Source organism: Molothrus ater, chromosome 2 (assembly GCF_012460135.2).
Source record: "Molothrus ater isolate BHLD 08-10-18 breed brown headed cowbird chromosome 2, BPBGC_Mater_1.1, whole genome shotgun sequence".
In the NCBI taxonomy this organism is placed as follows: Eukaryota; Metazoa; Chordata; class Aves; order Passeriformes; family Icteridae; genus Molothrus; species Molothrus ater.
This window is the reverse complement of record NC_050479.2, coordinates 33,870,322-33,889,050: the sequence shown is the minus strand read 5'-3', so window position 1 is coordinate 33,889,050 and position 18,729 is coordinate 33,870,322. Positions and strand designations below refer to the sequence as shown.

Below are 18,729 nucleotides of genomic sequence, written 5' to 3'. Positions count from 1 at the left end.
ACATCTTGTTTCTAGCAGGTTTGATGTTTGCAAGGTTTTGCCATATGTAAATGGTTGTGCTGAGAGACAGAGCTCAGAATAGACAGCTTTAAGAAAAACTTTCAGGATGGCAATACAGTAAATGATTACTTTTCAGAAATTGTTGTCCTCAGCAAATAACTATAGCTCATGCTGCAAACTCTGCAAACAATGCCCAAGGAACAGGGTGGACTCCCAGAACTAGCTGCCTTCCAACAGATTCTGCAGCAAAATGCAGCACTACAGCACACAGCTTCAGGAAGTGCTACAGCCAGTTGCACCATCGCACTCAAATCCATGGATGCTAGAGACAATACTTGCAATTGGCACTTATTCACAGCTTCTGAAACTGTTGGAGTAGAATTTACATGGTTTAGATCAGATTTAAATATGCCTTGGAAGAGCTGTTTCTGCAGACCTCCTAAGACCTATATCACCTTTGTGGACTCAGGAGGCTTACTCATTAATTCCAAAAATAAATGGCACAAAGGTCCCAATGAGTCAACAAGGAACTAATAGTAAAAGACCTACAGTTTAGGAACTAATCAGGCAGGCAACCGGGCTACTCCTAGGTGTTAAAAGATTTATTTCACTATGTCCTGCATTAAATTTTTATGAAAACAGCCTTTGAAGTCAACATCTTTTAGAAGATACTATTGTCAATGCTGATTTAAATTTGTGCAGAACACTGAATTCTGTATTAATAAAACCTAAATACTTAAAAAAACAGCATTTAAGTAAGAAAATATTCAGCTACAGAGTTTTACTCATGCTTAAGTTAGTAAAACTTTTTTTCCCCTTATTAGTCAGAATGACTTAAGCAAGTATTTTCTAATAAAAGGTTATGGTTGCTTTATGGAATTGAAAAAAATCTGTCCAAGTTATATAAGTGCAGCCTGGTATGTGGATTAAAATCATGCAAAAGAATGCATGTATATTAGATATGACAAAAGAAATTGGGTGATCTTCTAGCAACTGGGGCACAGATACTTCTTCATGTTCATATTTGAAGATGTGATTGTTAAAAATGGTGAAAATACTTAAGGGCAGCTTTGGTATGACTGAGATACATAAAAGAAAAGATTATTAGGCAACTTGCATCCAACTGGGGTAACAAGATGGTTTCCAAACTGTAAACTTGTATAACAATAGCTACAGGTAAACCAAAAGCTTTGATACTTTAAAGCTTCACAATTTTACTCAATATATTCAAAAGACATTTGTATTGACATATATACAGTACTTCATGTTCTTTCCAAACACTTATGCCTAGTGAGAGTTACCCTGGACCATCTCTTCTTGGAAAAGTCACATTTCTGATGAGTTTAAAGCCACATTTGGAAATGTATTAAATGTTTGCCTGTTTTCAGGAGGATTTTACTGGTTGTCATATATTAAATGGACCTGCTTTCTAAATTAACAATTTTACTTCTATAAACACCACAATCTCTGACTGAGGAAAAATCCCTGCTGTCAAAAAAATCACCTTTTCCAGAAGATGAATGCCTAGAGAGTTAAAGCTTATTTTCAATTAGCTATGAGTATCTATTTCAAGATATATTCCTGTTTAATATCCCAGTTTTTATACCTAATATAATGTAATTATGTTTTTCAATCTACCATAATTTTAAGAAGTTTTCAGAATCCAGAGTTCAAATATTTCAAATGTTTATTATGAATCACATTCACAGTGCAATACAAATTACATTAAAAGCTACACAAGAAATGTACAAAGAATACATTAAACACGTACCATTCTGTAATGCAAAGAATTCCTGACTCTTAAGCTAGAAGTGTTCTTAACACATGTTAGCAAGAAATGGAAATCAAAAGATAAATAATTGGATTGAGAAACTCCTTCATTATTTAGGGTTTTTTTTTAATTAAAAATTCTTTATGTCGGTAAACAGACCATCATTGTTAAAAATAAAAAAGCAACACTGCTCTTTCCAGCACATAGAAAAGTTATTCCACTGTTTCAAGCCTAGATTAATTTTCAATTAATCTTCCTGTCCTCCAGCAAAAGGAGTCACAAAAGTCCATTTAGCACTTTGTTTCCAGGGCAGGTTAATGATACAAAAAATAAGCTATAAACAAACATACACATAATCATGTGTCAGCATGTAACTCTGGAAATATTTATGTAGAAGTTTAGAGACCAAGATAGTCTGGTATATGTACTGCTAATACAAATCACACAATGCCAGCTCTGAAGTACATGATACAATGTCAATGTACTGTCCATACCAAAATAATATTAACTCTACATGTCTAGATAATTCCTGTAAATGTTGACTGATGAGTTGTGCTAGTACTTTGGAGAGCAAGATAAAATTTTTAGCTCTTTTTACAGGCCTCACCTCATATTTACCAAAAAAAACCCCAAAGAACAACAAATTCCTGGCTGCCTAAGTGCAAGTAGTAATTTCTGCTACCAGTTTAATTCTGGTGGTGGCTTGACTTTGTTAAATAAAAACATTTCAAAGAAGTGGCAATTTTCTTACCTCCAGTACACCAATGGTTTAGTTTATTCAGGACATCTTCTTTATTTAATCTATGCATAACTATAACAAGAGGTCCTAAGGACATATTCTTGAGTTTAAACTAATGGCAAGCATTTGCCCAGTAGCAACAAAATGACAGTTCAGAACCTCTCTTGGGCATTACAGAATTATGAATTTCAGGAGAAGAGATTCTTTCATGTGCTAATTCAAAAAAAATTAGAGATGTTTTTAACCACCCACTTTGGAGCTGCAGAGCTGTGAAACTGATGAGTCAAGACTCATCTTCAGTTAAAATTTGCAAGATCTTCCCTTTTGATGGATGAACATAATGAGGAAATGGCTTTAGCACCTCAACACAGCCCCAATCCTTTCAATGAATTGTAAAGGCTAAGCAAACTGGCAAGCCATGTTTTAATGATGAAATTTGGTTTTGTGTGTCTGCATGCACAATTGGTTCAAGTATTACAGAGGGCTTGTAAACCTGGACTGAAGCTTTAAGTTCACGTAGAAAAATCAGTAAGGATGTAATATGCAAAAATAAATCAATCATGTTTTTAATATCCATATAGATTTGCATTCTAATATGCATTATTGAACAATAAGCATTATTACTGAACACTATTCAAATACATCTCACAAAATGCTGGTAGTACTTCTTCAGTCTGTCTTTAGAATTAATACAAAATAAATCCTATGGCAGTGTGTAGCATTTTACAGCACTTTCTATATTACTTCTGCAAGTAAAAGCCTTCTCCTGGGGTCTAGCAAGGAAGAAGGGGTTTTTAATGCCATCAGAGTCCTTCTCTGACTACTGGCTATGTCCCTTCTAGCAAACAACAATATGCCAGAGGTTTATTGCTCAAGTGCAAAGAAACCTCAAATATATCCCACGTGTGAGCTGGCAATGCCAGAGGCAGCTGTATTGCCAAAGAACCTGAGCAGACCTTAGAACAACTTCAGCAGAGCACTCATGCTCAGGATTCACCCTAGAGCAGAAAAGCCTGGCAAGTGCTCACTTACCAGAATGCTGTTGTGACAACTCTCACCACAAATGCTGCTGCAAACAACTTTATTCAAAAAGCATGCTGAAGGAGAGTTAGCCAAAGTCACAAACTGCTTTTGAAAGCATGCTACAAGGACAATTAATTTCAGACTAAGCTTTCAGAAAAAGTAAATGACTACAGCTTCCTTCCTGGACCCCCAGTAAAGACAAATTTGCATGTGGGGAAATTTTGAAGGGCAAATTTCACATAAATACACTTTCTAAACAATGTGTCTGAGTGAAAGATAACAATTACTACTGCATCAAACTTGGATCAGCATTGCACTTTTAAAATATGTATAATCATTAGATGTGGTCAAGAAACATTCAAGTGTCGATAGATGTTTAGAAATCACTGTAAAAAAGTTAGTAGAAAAGCTCAATTGTTTTTGAAGTTAAACTTAAGTTTCAAACACAATGCACATGGCTAGCTATGCAGTTTACTCCAGTTCAGATAATATTGTATTAAAAACCACCAGTGGCTTTCATATAAAAGGAATATATGAGAAATACAAAACTAAATGACAAAACTACTGCGATATTCAAGCCAAGTGACGTCCAAGTCTAAGACAAACCGTACGTGAGCACCTTCATGCTAAACTTCACATTCCCATCTGCATGTCAGCAAAATTGTAGAAATTGTCTACATCTTGAGATGCTGATGCTTTGCTTTCTGATACAAAAACCTGTTTTGTTAAACAAGAAAATAGTTATGCATCAGTAAAAGCAGTCGTGCTCATTTGGAACCAGTAATGCTTATTTTTAGTTTTGCATTTCATGAGAGACACAACTCTGCGGGTTCCCACTGTGTGATAGAACAAATCCTAGTATTCTCTCAGCCCTGATGCCTCCACCATTTGTTATTGTCACCCTTTCCTAGCACACATTCTGGCTGCATTAACCCTTCCCTTCAGGATCAGGAGCTTGGGGCTTCATAATTCAGGGGTCACAGCTTCAGTTAGTATCTATTTAGATGGATATTGATTGGTAAAGTCAACGCTCTCCAGGAGAGCAGAGGAAAAATAAATACACAAAATCCTTAGACTACTACTTTCCTTTAACAGAAAGGGAGAGTTTGTAAGAAAGACTTCCTTGTGCTACATTACACTCAAAAAATCTTCATTGCTTCTCCAGCAGATGACTATTTTTTAAAAAGTAACTTCAATAACTTTTTCATTTTTCAAAATTTATCAATGGATGTGAAAGTCCAAGCTCTAGCTACAAGATGACTGTTCTCCAGAAACTGGGCAGCCTAGTTCCAAGTAAGTCTTTTGAAAGGAACTGAAAGACAGCAAGGAGCTGCATGGATGCTAGATGTCTTAAAGATATTGAAGTCTTCTTTGAACAACTGCCTGAAAGCAAAGGGTTTGTCACTCTCCTGTTATCAGGAGTGCTCTAAATGTTTCCATAAACTTTCTCAAAACCATCACCATTTAGAGAAAGGGAACAGCAAGGAAAGATGAGGTGTGGTGTAAGGAAGCTAAAGTGAAAGAAACTGACAGAAGAAAAAAGAACGCTGTCTTTGAAGGAAGGCATTCTGTGGTATCCTACAGAGCAAAAGTAAACATGGAATAAAGTTGAAATCCCATCATATTATCTTTGTTGTGGTTTAACAGACAGGACACCACAGTTAAGTGACTAAATCCAAGGCTTAAGTGGAACTTTTTTGTACTACAATTATAGAACTTGATTTTGTGTTATGTGAAATAACAGTTTTAAGTGGAAATCTTGTATTCTTCAGTGGATATGGGGATTCAGAACTTTCTTCCTAGGACAATTTTCTTGTGAGCAAAAAGTAACTCATGTTTTGAGTACAAAAAACCAAAACAACAACAAAAGGATATTCCAATTTTACTACCCATGAATTGAAAAAGATTGTGTAGTATGTCAACACTATATCTTGACCATGAAATAGCTCAAACATTCTGTAATATTTTCTGTGAATAAAGCAATACACCAGCCTACCTTGGTGCCACTAAAAACTTCATTTACTGTGCTTCGACATTGTTCCACAGCACCATCTCCATTGAATTCCAAAGCAACCACTGGACCTAGAAAATAGGTTCATCTAAAATCAATAATACTTTTAAGCTTGGCATTAAACAGTAGATTTCTCAGGCCATAGTCCCAACCCATAGGGAATTGTGAAGCTCGCAAGAAGCATTTTATTTTTTTGCTTGAGCAGCCCCATAACAGAAGATAAAGAATTAAAAAGACAAACATGTTACAAAAAAAATGCACAGTGTCATCTGCAATTTCATGCCTTTTTTTTTTCAGAACTTTGGACAGGATTCCAGTTTTACTTCTTGAAAGGCAGCAATAGCACAAAAATGCTAAGGAGTCAAGTCATCATGGAAGTGAGTCAGACTACACTGCTCAAATAGTGAGCCATTTCACAGACATGTGGAGTGGGACTGAGTCATTCAAGCATTTTTGCTTAAGTCCCAAGACAGTGAATTGCCTGATTTTTAGACTTGTTCTCACCCACTATTTGCAGATCTGCTTTCTCTGGTTTCATTCTGAACATGGTATTTCTTCCCACATGACTGCAATATTGCCCGTAAGCTGGACTACCATCTTACAAGTGCAATGACTTTTGTCCTATTCTTACAATGAGCATCACAGACCTCTCATGTCACCATGAAAAAACCTGCATGTTGCTACCAAGTTTGGGAATGTGCAGTGAGCTTTAGCATGTAACACACAACAAGATGTCAGTACTTCTGAAAGAAGAAACAAAACCCAACTGTAATCATATCAATAGAAAGGCTTTTGAAATACTCAGACATCACACCAGTTACAAACAAGAATTTTAAACACTTATCTGCTTTATGTAAACCTATATTGATTTGCTTAAATAATTTATGCAGAAACACCAAACAGCTCAGTGGTTGAGCAGCACTTGTGACAAGTCAGAAAATAGTCTAAAAGCATGAGCTTTTTTTGACCACTCCAGGCAGATCTGCATGTGCCACTGCTCCTGAACTATGCAGCTGGACCACTAGAGGGGGAGCAGAAACACAAAATACATGTGAAATAACTCATTTCTGATGCCTTCAGGAGTTTTGGCTGGTTTAGGGGCTCACTGAGGCTTCCAAAACTCATCTCAACAGGTTTTACAGTATGCCCTTGAAATACAGATTTGTCCTTCATTCCTCTTTCTTCTCCAGAACTCTCTAGTGACAGATTTCTGTATCAAGAGGAGAAAGAAAACACAAACTCACCTTTTTCCAGCAGTGGAATGAATTCTAATGCACTTTGCTGGAAAACTCGGTGAGCATCCTCTGCCTTCATTAAAACCTCTTTAGTCTGTACCAGCTGAAAGCCTTTGCTAGTCATCTGTTAACAGAGGAAGAATTCATGTTAAAAATGCTTCTAAGACAGAGTTCTACTTGAGTATTCATATTACACTGTATTAGACTCATTTTTCCCATACACATTAGGTCTCAGAGCAAAGGGACCCTTTTTTCTCTTTTCAGAGATCATTTGCTTTTTCTACACTCCTGTTTATTTTCATTCCATTCATCCAGATTTTCTCCTCTGCCCTAGTGCACCTAGAGGAATAAATGTGAATGTTTTTGTTTTATATATTAGGGCCCAGGGTTATGTGTTTTTCCCCACAGTCCCTCACAAGCAGAAACTAATGGGATTTAAAGGCATTCAGCATCTGGAAACAAGCAGTCAGTTCTCTTTAGTCTGCAATAGTTCAGTCAAGCATTAGCTCAAACTCTCATCTATCCACTGCTAATTTTCAGTTTTGGAACAAGAGTTAACAACATTTGAAAACACATATACACGTCCCACCCCTTCATTTTTACTCCAAATCTAATATGAAACTAAAAGCATGTGGGAAAGGAGCAAATACATTTTTACTTCCAAAATATCCATTAATCTGCAGAGCAGTTAGATTTCCACAGAAACTCACTAACTAGTCCTTTAGCATCTTCTTAACTCTAACTTCTAAATAACTACTAACAGAGGAGAACACATCTATTACCCTCCTCCTGTAGCTATTCCTTTGTCAGAAAAGAAACCACCCATAAGTATCATTATCTCCTTTCACTCTAGTAACTCAGTAGCTCAGTCCCACAAAAGTCCAGCAGGGCACTGGGGAGGCAAGGAGACACCCTACAGCTTTCTTTCCTTGCAGACAAAAACCCAAGGGAAAGAGCTCCACCAGATGTTTAGTTGATCATACAACATTGTGATCAGCATCTTTTGCAGATACAGATCTCAGATGCTGTGGTCCATGGTTACTGACTCTGCTCTGTGACATCCTTGGCACTTAAGGATGGTGAAAGCAGCCAGCCACTCCCAGCTTTTAGCCCCAGGAAAGTACAAACTCAGCCAAGCTTGGAAGCTGCTGTCTCACAGGAAAAAAAAATTAAAAGAAAGACCATTAAAAAACAGCTATTTAAGTCATTGAAGACAGCTAGACAGCTGACCAGCCATGACAAGCACTCACAGCCTCTTTCAGAAAAAAAGCTCCAGCACTGGATGAAATGATACATTTTAACACTTTTTTTTTTTTTTTTACTCTTTTTTAGTACTGAAAATCTTTCAGGATAGACTTTTGTTATCTGAGACTTTCAGGACAATAAGCTAACAAGTTAATCAGTTACATCCCTCCCACAAGCATTGTCTCACTTACTCTATGTTTGACCAAGTTCATCAAATCAACTACATATTTTCTTCAGAGCATTGCTTTGGTGTGCAGTGATGGAAAAGTACACCATAACTGTTAGAGGATAGATGTGCCTCTCACAGGATGCCAACTGTAAAGCAACTGACTGATCAAATGAAATTCAGTCTCTTACCTTGCTTTGAAGTTTTAAACAATGCAGTTGATCAGTATGGTCAGTAGACAAACAGAGCCTCTATAGTCCCCCTTCAGGGAGAATCAGAGGCTGTCCACAGGAATGTTGAATTAGGAATTGAAAAGCCTGAATGAAGACAAAGGTTGCTCACCTCATCAATTAATTTCCTGGCATTTGCAGTTGTGTAGTCACCGGCAAAAAACACGGCCAAACACGATTCATCGCTGTTTTTCTGTCTCCGCCCTCGAGTTATGGGTATTATACTCTTTGTGGCATCAGTAGAAACCCTGACAGCTTTCAGCTCTTCAGAGCTGGGCAGAGGAACATAATCTTGGACTGCAGCAGTTTCAGGCAAAAGGCCCCAGTTATTTTCTCCAGACACAGGGGTAAAGTCATGGATGTTGCTCCACGTGTTATTGAAGATACTCAGACCAGCATCTTTAAATTGTAAAGCAAGCTCAGGATAATAGTACTGGAAACATCCAAATTTCATACCTGTGGAGGACTCGATAATGGGCTGGGTGGCACAGCACAAGAACACCTCCAGCTTCCTGCAGTCCCGCGTGCGGAACTGCTGGCAGGCAACCACACACTTACAATCTTTGCAGTCACGGAAGAACACGCTGCCTTTTATTGGTCCTAAAAAGATTTGGCAATTTACACAGTCGTCAATCGTGATTGTAGCAGAATGGTCAAATATGTAGATTTGACAGTTCTCACAGTCCTGAATGACAAATTGTTGCCCTGCTACTTTTCCAGGCAGTCGACCCACAGTTTCGTTCTTAAGTCCGGAAAAGGTGTACTCTTTGGGGTCAATCTGAAGGAGGAATAAAATAATTTAAAAAAAAGGTTAAAGTCTTCAAATGAAGAGAATATTAAAATGCTAAATGCCCATTGACTTGCAGTGATTGAAGCACCACTGAATAGTACAGGATATAATGCCACAAGGGTCTTCAATGAGTGATGAAAGATCAGAAGCAACTCTACCAGCTAAACTACTGGAATACACAGTATTGAGATACAACTAAGAAATGAAACTACACCTCTGAGGATCTCCAGGGGAATAAAAAAAAGCAACTCAGTAGTCCTTTAATAAAGAAAGGGGCAAGGGGAGCTAGTTTTAACTGTAGACTCTAAAATGTTTCAACAAGGATGATGATTTGGGTAGAGTAGTAACTGTAATAAATAAATTGTTAACATACTTACAGATTCATAAAGCTGGAGATACACAGTATTTTCTTTTTTGAGTAATCTTCTTGGTCATATTTTACCTCAACACATTGCAAGGAAATCTTGTTGCTGTCAAACAGTATCTTCTCTATAATGTTTGCAAACTACAGAGAGCCCATTAATGTGTGCCACAGCATTATCTCGTGCTAACAATGACAAGACTTTTGTGCTAACAAAACATACGAGATTGTTTCAGCTATGTCCAAGAAGCAAAAACTGGCAGTGGTGGTACAGGGGGCATGTTTGCAGATCTCCTCCACACTCCACCATCCCTCTGGCTGGGGCAGAACACCTGGGGGAGGCTGTGGCTTTCCCTGGCACTCTCCTTTAGGGAACAGCAACTCACAAGCCACACAGCACCTAGGATGGATGCAATACAGGTGGAAAGCATGAATAATACAGCCCATGCTGTCTGAAAACCAAAGGAATCTGAGCTGGCTTATTTCTAATATAAGTTAAGTCACAAGCCATCTACAGTTCCTGGAACAAATTCTACTCTGCCCTCTTGTGAAAGCTCATTAAAATAGCACTTAGAAGTGTCTAAGTGAAGGACTAACACAAGACCTCTTCACCAACCTGCTCTCTGATTATCAGCCTTGAGGCTCCTAAAATTTGCTGCATCATAATCAGTTATCATGCATTACCAAGGCTTTGGTGTATTACAATTCCTAACAAATACTTCTTCCTAGCATGTCCAACATTGACACAATATTTAGAGGCCAGCAAAAGGCATAAACCAGAACGGGCTAGCACCAGACATTCATTAAACCAGCCTTGGTAGCTTTTGACTGGAACAGCCAAAGAAAGCTAAAAATCTCTACCAGCTGATAAAATGTATTTCATTTTATGCAACATATATGACCTTCAGATCGGAAAGGAGTTTTGCAGCTGATGAATCTTCCAAATAAAATGCAAGTTGAGACAATGAAGATGGCTTCCTAGAATTGTCTCCTCAATCATATTTAATACCACTAGTACACATCCAGGAAAGTTAGCTGGAAGTGTTACAAGTAAAACTGGGAGACTCAAAAGATAAGGGACACCTCATGGAGACTCAGTCACACAACATACTTTGGATTCTAACTCTCCAATGTCCTTAGTCTCAAGTAATGTTACATATTTGAATATACAAGTTACTTACCCTCATATTCCCCCTTACTTGAGAAAACAAATATTAAAATTGCTTTTGGACATATTCTTCCTAGGCATCTCCTAGAACATGTATGTATCTTCGTGTATATCTGTATGTTGGGTGTTGGGTTTTTTTTAATGGCCATGGGACACAGACTTACTGCTTTCAAAAGAGGCACAGAGGAACAGTTACTTCTCTTAGGAATGAGTTCAGTGTTTCCAGAACTCACAGCATTTTTGAAACTTGGAACCCAAGCACATCTTTCTGATTTGCTCTGCTCTATAAACCCTGTGAAGCAGCACTAGCTCATCCTACCCAGTGGCCTTTGCAAGGATGTGTGAAACTTCACTTCGCAATTTTACTTAGGCCTAGGTGAAAAATACTGGTTAGTCAGCAAACTTACAACTTATAGACAGTTTCAAATGAGAGTTTTTGAGTACCAACAGTAGTCAAGTTAAAGATAAAAGTTCAGCTTATTATCAGATTCAGGAGCTCCTCTTTATTTGCCTATTTTCCAGAACTAAGAGTTCTACCCTCACACAGCTTTTACTTCTCAGTTTGTTGACCATGCCAAGGAATTTGTACATTTCCTCTGATTTTGTTTGCAGTTATCCTTTTAAAGACTAAGAGTATTTATTGATTAACACTGCAGTACAGACTGGAGAGACTGCATGGAATAGATTTGATACTCTCTCTCCCCACTGGGTTATTGCCCCTGCGAGGACAGGATGTAAGACTGTAGCAGATATAAATATTTAACTTCTCCTGAGTTAAAGAAACATGCCAGAGAAACAGGCCTGAAGGCAGAACCATGACTGTGAGGATGCATCCAATAGCACCTTATATGCCCATACGACTATAGAATAGTTTAAATTGGAAAAGAGCTCTAAGTCCATCAAGGGCAACCACCAACCTGACACTGCCAAGTCCACCACTAAACCATGTCCCCAGCTGCCACATCTACACATATTTTAAATACCTCCATGGATGGTGACTCAAACACTTCTCTGGGATGCCTGTTCTAACTCTTGCTATGAAGAAATTTTTCCTAATACCCATCTAAGCCTCCACTGGAGCAACTTGGTGCCTTTTATCTTATCCTATCACTTGATACCTGGGAGAAGAGAGCAACCTTGACCTCCTACAGCCTCCTTTCAGGTGGTTGTAGAGAGCAATAAGGTCTTCCCTGAGCCTCCTTTTCTTCCAACAACCACAGCTCCCTCAGCTGCTTCTCATCAGATTTGTGCTCCAGACCCTTCACCAGCTCCATTGCCCTCCTCTGGACATGCTCCAGCACTTCAGTGTCTTTCTTGAAGTGAGGAATCCAGAGCTGAACGCAGGATTTGAGGTACAACCTCAACAGTGGCAAGCACAGGTCATGGCCCTAGTCCTGCTGACCACAGTCCTTTTTATACAAGCCAGGAGCCACCAGCCTTCTTGGTGCACATTCACCATCTCTGAATCTTCAGGTATCATCAAGGTTAATATTAAATCACTGCAACCACCTTCCTTCCCCTGACAGTGAACACCAACTGCTTCTTAAGCTCTGTCTTGGCAACATAGCAAAAAAAAAAAAAAAACAGGCTAGGAAAGCCAAAAGAAACAGAAGTAAAATATTCAGTTTCATACAACCATAACCAGGGCTATATACATTTCTCTGCCCATTCATTTGGTGCTCCACTGGCTATAAAATCTTAAGCACATGTCAGGTCAGGAAAATTCAACTATTTGATAACTTATTTACTTGTTCTTTGTGTTTGGATAAAGTTTCAAAAACCTTTGTCCAAATCCACCCATTTTGCCCAGAGAGATGCTTTACTCTCCAGCCCTTACCAGGTTTTTTAAACATCTTTTTTCCCCAGGCTGATATAAAATTCAAAAGGTGCCAGTATTCACAGCAGTAGCTTTTAATATTTTCAGCTGAATTGAAACAGTTCTTAGAGTAGATAGGAGTTGCACATTAATAGATATTGGCAGAGCCCAGGAGTTGAAGCCTTCTAACTGAAGTGGCTATGCACAGGTTCAGGAATTACTCCATGGAATGACCTAAAATAACCAGATGTGATGATGAAAAAGCCAGCCCTTCTTACAGGGCTAATATTTTTCCTTCTCATAACAGGCACAGAAGCCTGTTCTTGGTTTCTTAGCAATTACACAATGGTGAGAAGTCTGTTACAAAGGGCTAGAGGATAAACTGTAAGGAGCAAGGATTTTAAAGAACAAACAAAAGGAGAGAAGTGAAGGCAAACGAGTTTGTCACAGCTCCTTACAGCTCCAGGGCATCCTGTTACAAGTGCAAGGTAAATTAAGCAGCTTTCCTTCCTGCAGACACTTGTCTTGCAAGAAGGTCAGAGGCTATGTGAAAGCTGCACATGCCATACATCTCTTCAGCCACCACTATCCTGTTTGCTGGCACCAAAACTGGGCAGCTCCCATTTGGAAGAAGACTTGCAAGTACTAGACCTTCACAGCTGTTAGTGGTAACTGTACCTAGAATCATAAAGGATCCCAACATCTTGAAGTGTTTCTGGTATGAGTTCATGTCTTTGCAAGATTGTTTCACAGGATCCATCAGGGAAGGAGTTTCAGTCAATAGTGATAGACCCTACAAATATGAGAAAGTACTGCTGTTCTTAACAGGTTACAGTTCTCCTCTAGTTACCCTTGTTCTGGCTGCTGAGCAAACAGTTTGTAAAGTATTTCTAAACCACTCACACTGAGGTCTTCTCTTTTAAATATAATTCTCAAAAAATCATCCCCTATCTCTCTAAGTCACTACGGATGGCAGCGCAGAAAAGAACTTACAGCTGATAATATACAGAAGTTGGCTGCTGACCCAGTGACATTAAAAGCTGCATCTATAGGGTAGGCACATCAACTTAAGAAGCTTTAAGCACTATTTTTGTCAGCAGGGGAATTAACATTAGGGAAATAGGAAAAAAAAGTGCATTCCCAGGCCTAGACACTTCTGCATAATCATACTTGCATGGGTTTGGTGCCCTCAAGTAATGAGTTGCAACATCCTCTGGAGATTGCTTGTTGAAGTTACTCACCCACTGGCAGATTTCAAGATTCTTGCACAACAAGAAAAGGTGCAAAGTATAGTGAAGATTCCTGTCTCTAGCAAACAGTTTTTCATGTTGGAGCACCTCCTGCACACCCTGACTTTAGAAGTGGCCAATACAACAGTCTGAATGCTCATTTCATTCTATTCTTGGGAATCTTCATGCTTTTCCATAATGCCCATAACAGTATAAAACAGTCATTCACATTCAGCAAACCACTGCTAAACACTGCATATAGAAAAAGTGAAAGAAGAAAGGAAGCTACCACAGGCCTGTATTTGATCTAGCTGGAAATACTGCTTAATATGAACTTTCTGACTGTTTCTCAGTTGATCTGACCACATTTTGAGAAAAACAGCAATAGTTCTTCTGGTGCACCAGGAAGCATAAAGGAGATACAATGACGTAGTTTGTCCTTAAATCCAATGTTTAGAGAAAAAAAGTTATTTTATTAATATTCAAAAATGAAGTACAAAATGGCTACCTAAACAAGATCTAGACAATTCAAGATACCCACTTGAGCTCAGACCATTCATGAAGAATCCTCAAACGCAAGGTAACTAACAAAAGACTATGATTTAGGCAAAAAGTGAAACCTCTTGAGGTTTTTTAACTTTTTAAATCCAGCTACACAGCACAATAACAATGATAGCTGCAGGTTTCTTATCAACTAAACCAGTTATATTGCAAGTCAGTCGACATAAAACAAAATTTTACTTGTTCCTCCTAAAAGTTAAAAAAATAATCTGGAAGGAAAGTTCCTCTAAGCTCTAAATGCCACTATGATCATAATTAATCTAATCCTACTTCTGTGAACATGAGACAACAGCAAAAAAGATGATGCAGCTGTTTGTGTTTCTTCTCCTGTGGAGGTCATGAGTGTATCTTGTATCATCACAAGACACAAAAGCCCCTAGTTCCTGTCTGTGCATACCCACGTTCAGTTGCTGCTGTTAGTCATACAGTGGGAAACAAAACCAACCCAGGTGGAAAGCTAGCTGAAGGAGCTAGCTTTCACCCCCTCAGGAAGGGCTGAGCACCATCAAGTTCCTCTCCCACCCTTGTCAGAAAGTGACTCTCGCGACAGCCCAAAGACATCGAGAGACATAATAAGTCCTCAGGATGCAATGCAGTACTAACAGACTCTGGAATAAACTGTGCTCTACTTCCACTCAAGGACTGAGAATCCCAGAGCAGCAAGAAACTGAATGCTCATCCTTCTCCTTTCTGTTTTCTAAATAATCTGATCCTCTGGTTCTTCTACTGCACCACAAGTAATCTTCACACAGTTCTCTGAACCCAAGGTTCAGAAAGCATTATAGAGACTTCAGCAGATTCACAATGTAATCTAAATTTGATTAAATTTTGCTTATCTTAAAACTTCTGTCCTCACTTAATAAAGTCACAAAGAAATCTGAAAAGACTCCTCAAATTCATATACTTTCCTTAATTTCAATTCAACTATCAGCATCTTATAATATTTTCAATTTAGAATTTTCTATCACATGGTCCATTTTTGGGACTATTACACAAGAGTTATATAGTCACTGGGATATCATCATACTTCTCTTTGTCTAGGGCTACACTAGCAGACAGTATCAATACTAATCGTCCTTTGCCACCAGAACATCATTAAAATAGGCTCAACTAGCAATGATGCCCTTCAGAAGCAGAAGAAATAGTTTTGTTGGAGGAACCCCTCAGGTTCAGTCATCCCTCTACACATTCCTAATCACACAAATATGCACACAAGTGTGCCTACATTTTTCTGCCATGTCAGGATGGCATTAGTTTACAGGAAGACAGCTGTAATCCCGGTTTTCTGGAGTGAAGCAAGACATACTCACCTGTAAGAACATACAGAGCATAGTTTACCAAACCTACAGACAATTGCCAAACCTGCTTGTGAAACGGAACTGTATAACCACAGCTGCACCACTGAGTAGGAGAGCCTAAAATCAGAAACACATCCCCAACCCAAATGGTGGAAATAAATATCAAAAGACAATTTAGCACATCTGTTGACAGAGTTGAGGTTTTCAGGGTTTAGAATACAACTCAATGCACTGGATGGATACAGTCTTGATGCCAACTGACTTCAATTTAACTTTGTGTACAAACTTGTGAAATAAGTATATGTGAAGCATCACAAGTGAGAAAGCAATAGACAACAGGACAAACTATCACAGACAACATTTAAAGCTACTACATTAACACTGACAGGGTCTCACTTAATACAAACTGGGATCAACAAGTTTAGTGCAGCAAGTGGTCAGTACTCCTTCACCTAAGATAAGGTGACTCCAGGTGCTTTCCTAGTTTAATGTATTAATCTTACACCCAAAAAGCCCAATGAAAAATAAGGCTGCAAAGAGCAAGAGAAATTAACTTAGACATTAAATAGCCATTCTTAGGCTGTACATTACAAAATTAAGCAGCTATTTTGATGCTTTACACAGTTCACTAGCACAGCCCAAACTCACTGATTCTTCTGGTTTGTAAGAGTCTTTTATAGAAAAAGAGGAAGTCTTACATGCAATACATGATCACGGGTTTTTTACTCCACAGAGATAGATTGTTGGTGCTGTAACAGTTTCATGTTAGCTTGAGCCTTCTTCCAGCAAGTTAACAACAAACATCTCCTTAGCAACAAGGCCAGCTATTCTCTGAATCAAGTCTTTCTATATCCTGACTTTCCTTCTTTTTGTTTTCAAAGTTAGCTGTATATAAGTAGATGGGGTAAAAAATCTCATACCTGTTGAGCTTTAGCTGGTGAATTTACTCTAAAATTAAACAATATTATTCCAAAGGCTGATTTAGTAATTTACTTTTAGGCCAAGTTTTGTTCTGTCACTAAAATATGGCTTCAGTACAGCCCCTCTGGCTGTGAGAGTAGTCTCCATACAAGTGACAGGCTGTTCTTCTCTCCTTCTCTGTCTGCTCCCTAAATATCTGCTAGCCAGTCAAAGCAATAAGCCCAGCACAGATTGCTCATCTTTATCCCCAAGGAACCAATTCCTCCAGGCCACGCGCACACTCTCTAGCTCATCTCCATCTAAGCTTCCCTTAATCTACTTGGAAGACTTAAGGGACACCCTAGAGCACCTGGCACAAGCAAGCTAAACATTCAAATAAGTTCACACATTTTCTTTTCCATACTTGTAAAATACGACCTAAAGGTTTGAGGATTTTTATTTGTTGAAACCACATTCATTACGTTTTTCGCCTGCCCAGTTCCTGCTTCCCCCACCCGAAGGCAGCTGGAGAGGAGAGGAGAGGAAGAGAGGCCTAGTAGGGCTACAATGTCATTGTATGTTTAGGAAGTGAAACTTGAAATGATGCTAGGAAGAAATACATTTTATCCAGCATTTAAATGCTTTCCCGCTTGGGTCTTCATGACTGCCTCCGGGAGCTCTGGAAACAGCACGGGAAAGGATTTGACTTCATCTGTCTTTTTAGGGGCTAATAAGCTAGTTCTACTTCCTCAAAAAAAAAGAAGAGGAAAGGAAAAAAAACCACCCAACCCCAAAACCTTAAAAAAGAAAAAAAAAAAACCAACAAAACAAACCCAAACAACCAACCAAACCAACAGCGCAAACACCCAAGCAGGAAGAATCAATATCGACAGTCAGGACACACGGTACGAGTTTTGTGCCTCCGCTCCAATGCCAGGTGCGGGGACTCGCCCGGGCACAAGCAGCTCCCCAGCCATTAATCCCGGTTTTCTGGAGTGAAGCACGCACCCAGGGGACTCCGCGCTGCATCAGGATCCCGAGGGCAGGCAGACACCTTGGGGACAGTCACAGCCAAGCTGCCTGCCCCCAGGGCTCTGTCCCACCGGGAGGCAGCGCCAGCCCCTCGGGAGCAGCCCCGCACCGGCACCGATGCTCGCCCCGCCGGCAGCCGCGGCATCCAGCGCGCCGCCCTCTCCGCTTGCACAATTTGAGACTGCCTGGCAAAATCCTTAGGCTAAACACTTTTTAATTGTTCAAATAAACGCACTGAACTGCGCGGACCCAGCCACAACAGCGGGACCGGGGAAGGCGTGCTCCCTGCCGGAGCACACACCCCGGACAGCAGGAGACAGCGACACGCTGCCCACTGAGAGAGGCGATAGCGATAGCGACAGCGACAGCCCCAGCCCCAGCCCCAGCCCCATCCCGCCGCCGGCGGGGCGGTACCTTGGCTCGCAGGTCCCAGCTGTACTGCGGCGCCTTCTGCTCGCCGGTGGCCGCGTCCTGCCCGGCTCCCGCTTGCTGCTGCAGCGGCAGCTGGCCGCCCTGGGCCGGCTTCCTGCGGCGGGAGAAGAAGCACCCCATGGCGCTGCCGCCGCCGCCCGGCGGGGAGAGGCTGGCGGCGGGGAAGCGCTCGCCAGCACCGCGCCGCCCCGCCCCGCCGGCTTCCGGTTTTCTCCCGTCTCCCGTAGCGACCGCGACATTTCCCCCCGCCTTTCCCTTCCCCTTCCCCGCCCCGTCCCGCTCCAGCCATCGCCTCCGGCCGCCGGAGGCAGCTCACCCGCGGGGCGGGGGGCGAGCGGGACAGAGCGGTTTGTCCGTGATCGCCATCGCTCCCCCGCCCCGGGGGGAGTTCCCTCCCGCCCGTCCCGCGGGAGCGGCTCGGAAGAGGCTGTGGCTGCCCGTGAACCCAGCGCTCCACCGAGGTGAAACCTGGGTCCCGCCCGGAGACGTGTGCGGGTTCAGTTGTGCATGTCGGAGGCAAAACGCCCGGTACGGGGTGTAAATACAAACCGACTAATCCTGCATCACATAATTTTGTCATTTTCCTATGGATATACCGGCGCGGTCCCCTCGGGACAGTGCCACCGCCGTGCTTGCCGCCCTGGAAGCGCTGCTCCAGCAGACCCGGCTTCTTGCAACTGTTTCAGAGCAGCAGAAGCGGCAAGCGGCGGCATAAGACCCCC

General features: G+C 40.7%; 1 protein-coding gene across 1 annotated transcript; it reads right to left on the bottom strand.

The window, feature by feature from the left end:
• Positions 1 to 1,669: 1,669 nt before the first annotated feature.
• On the bottom strand, positions 1,670 to 18,143 carry RP2 (RP2 activator of ARL3 GTPase). The gene is made up of 5 exons (XM_036390020.2): positions 17,990 to 18,143; positions 8,533 to 9,198; positions 6,789 to 6,903; positions 5,530 to 5,615; positions 1,670 to 4,250 (listed from the first exon to the last, which is right to left on the bottom strand). Exons 1-5 carry the CDS (start codon positions 18,125 to 18,127, stop codon positions 4,167 to 4,169), a joined length of 1,089 nt encoding a protein of 362 aa, XP_036245913.1. The 5' UTR covers positions 18,128 to 18,143; the 3' UTR covers positions 1,670 to 4,166.
• Between the last annotated feature and the right edge of the window lie 586 nt (positions 18,144 to 18,729).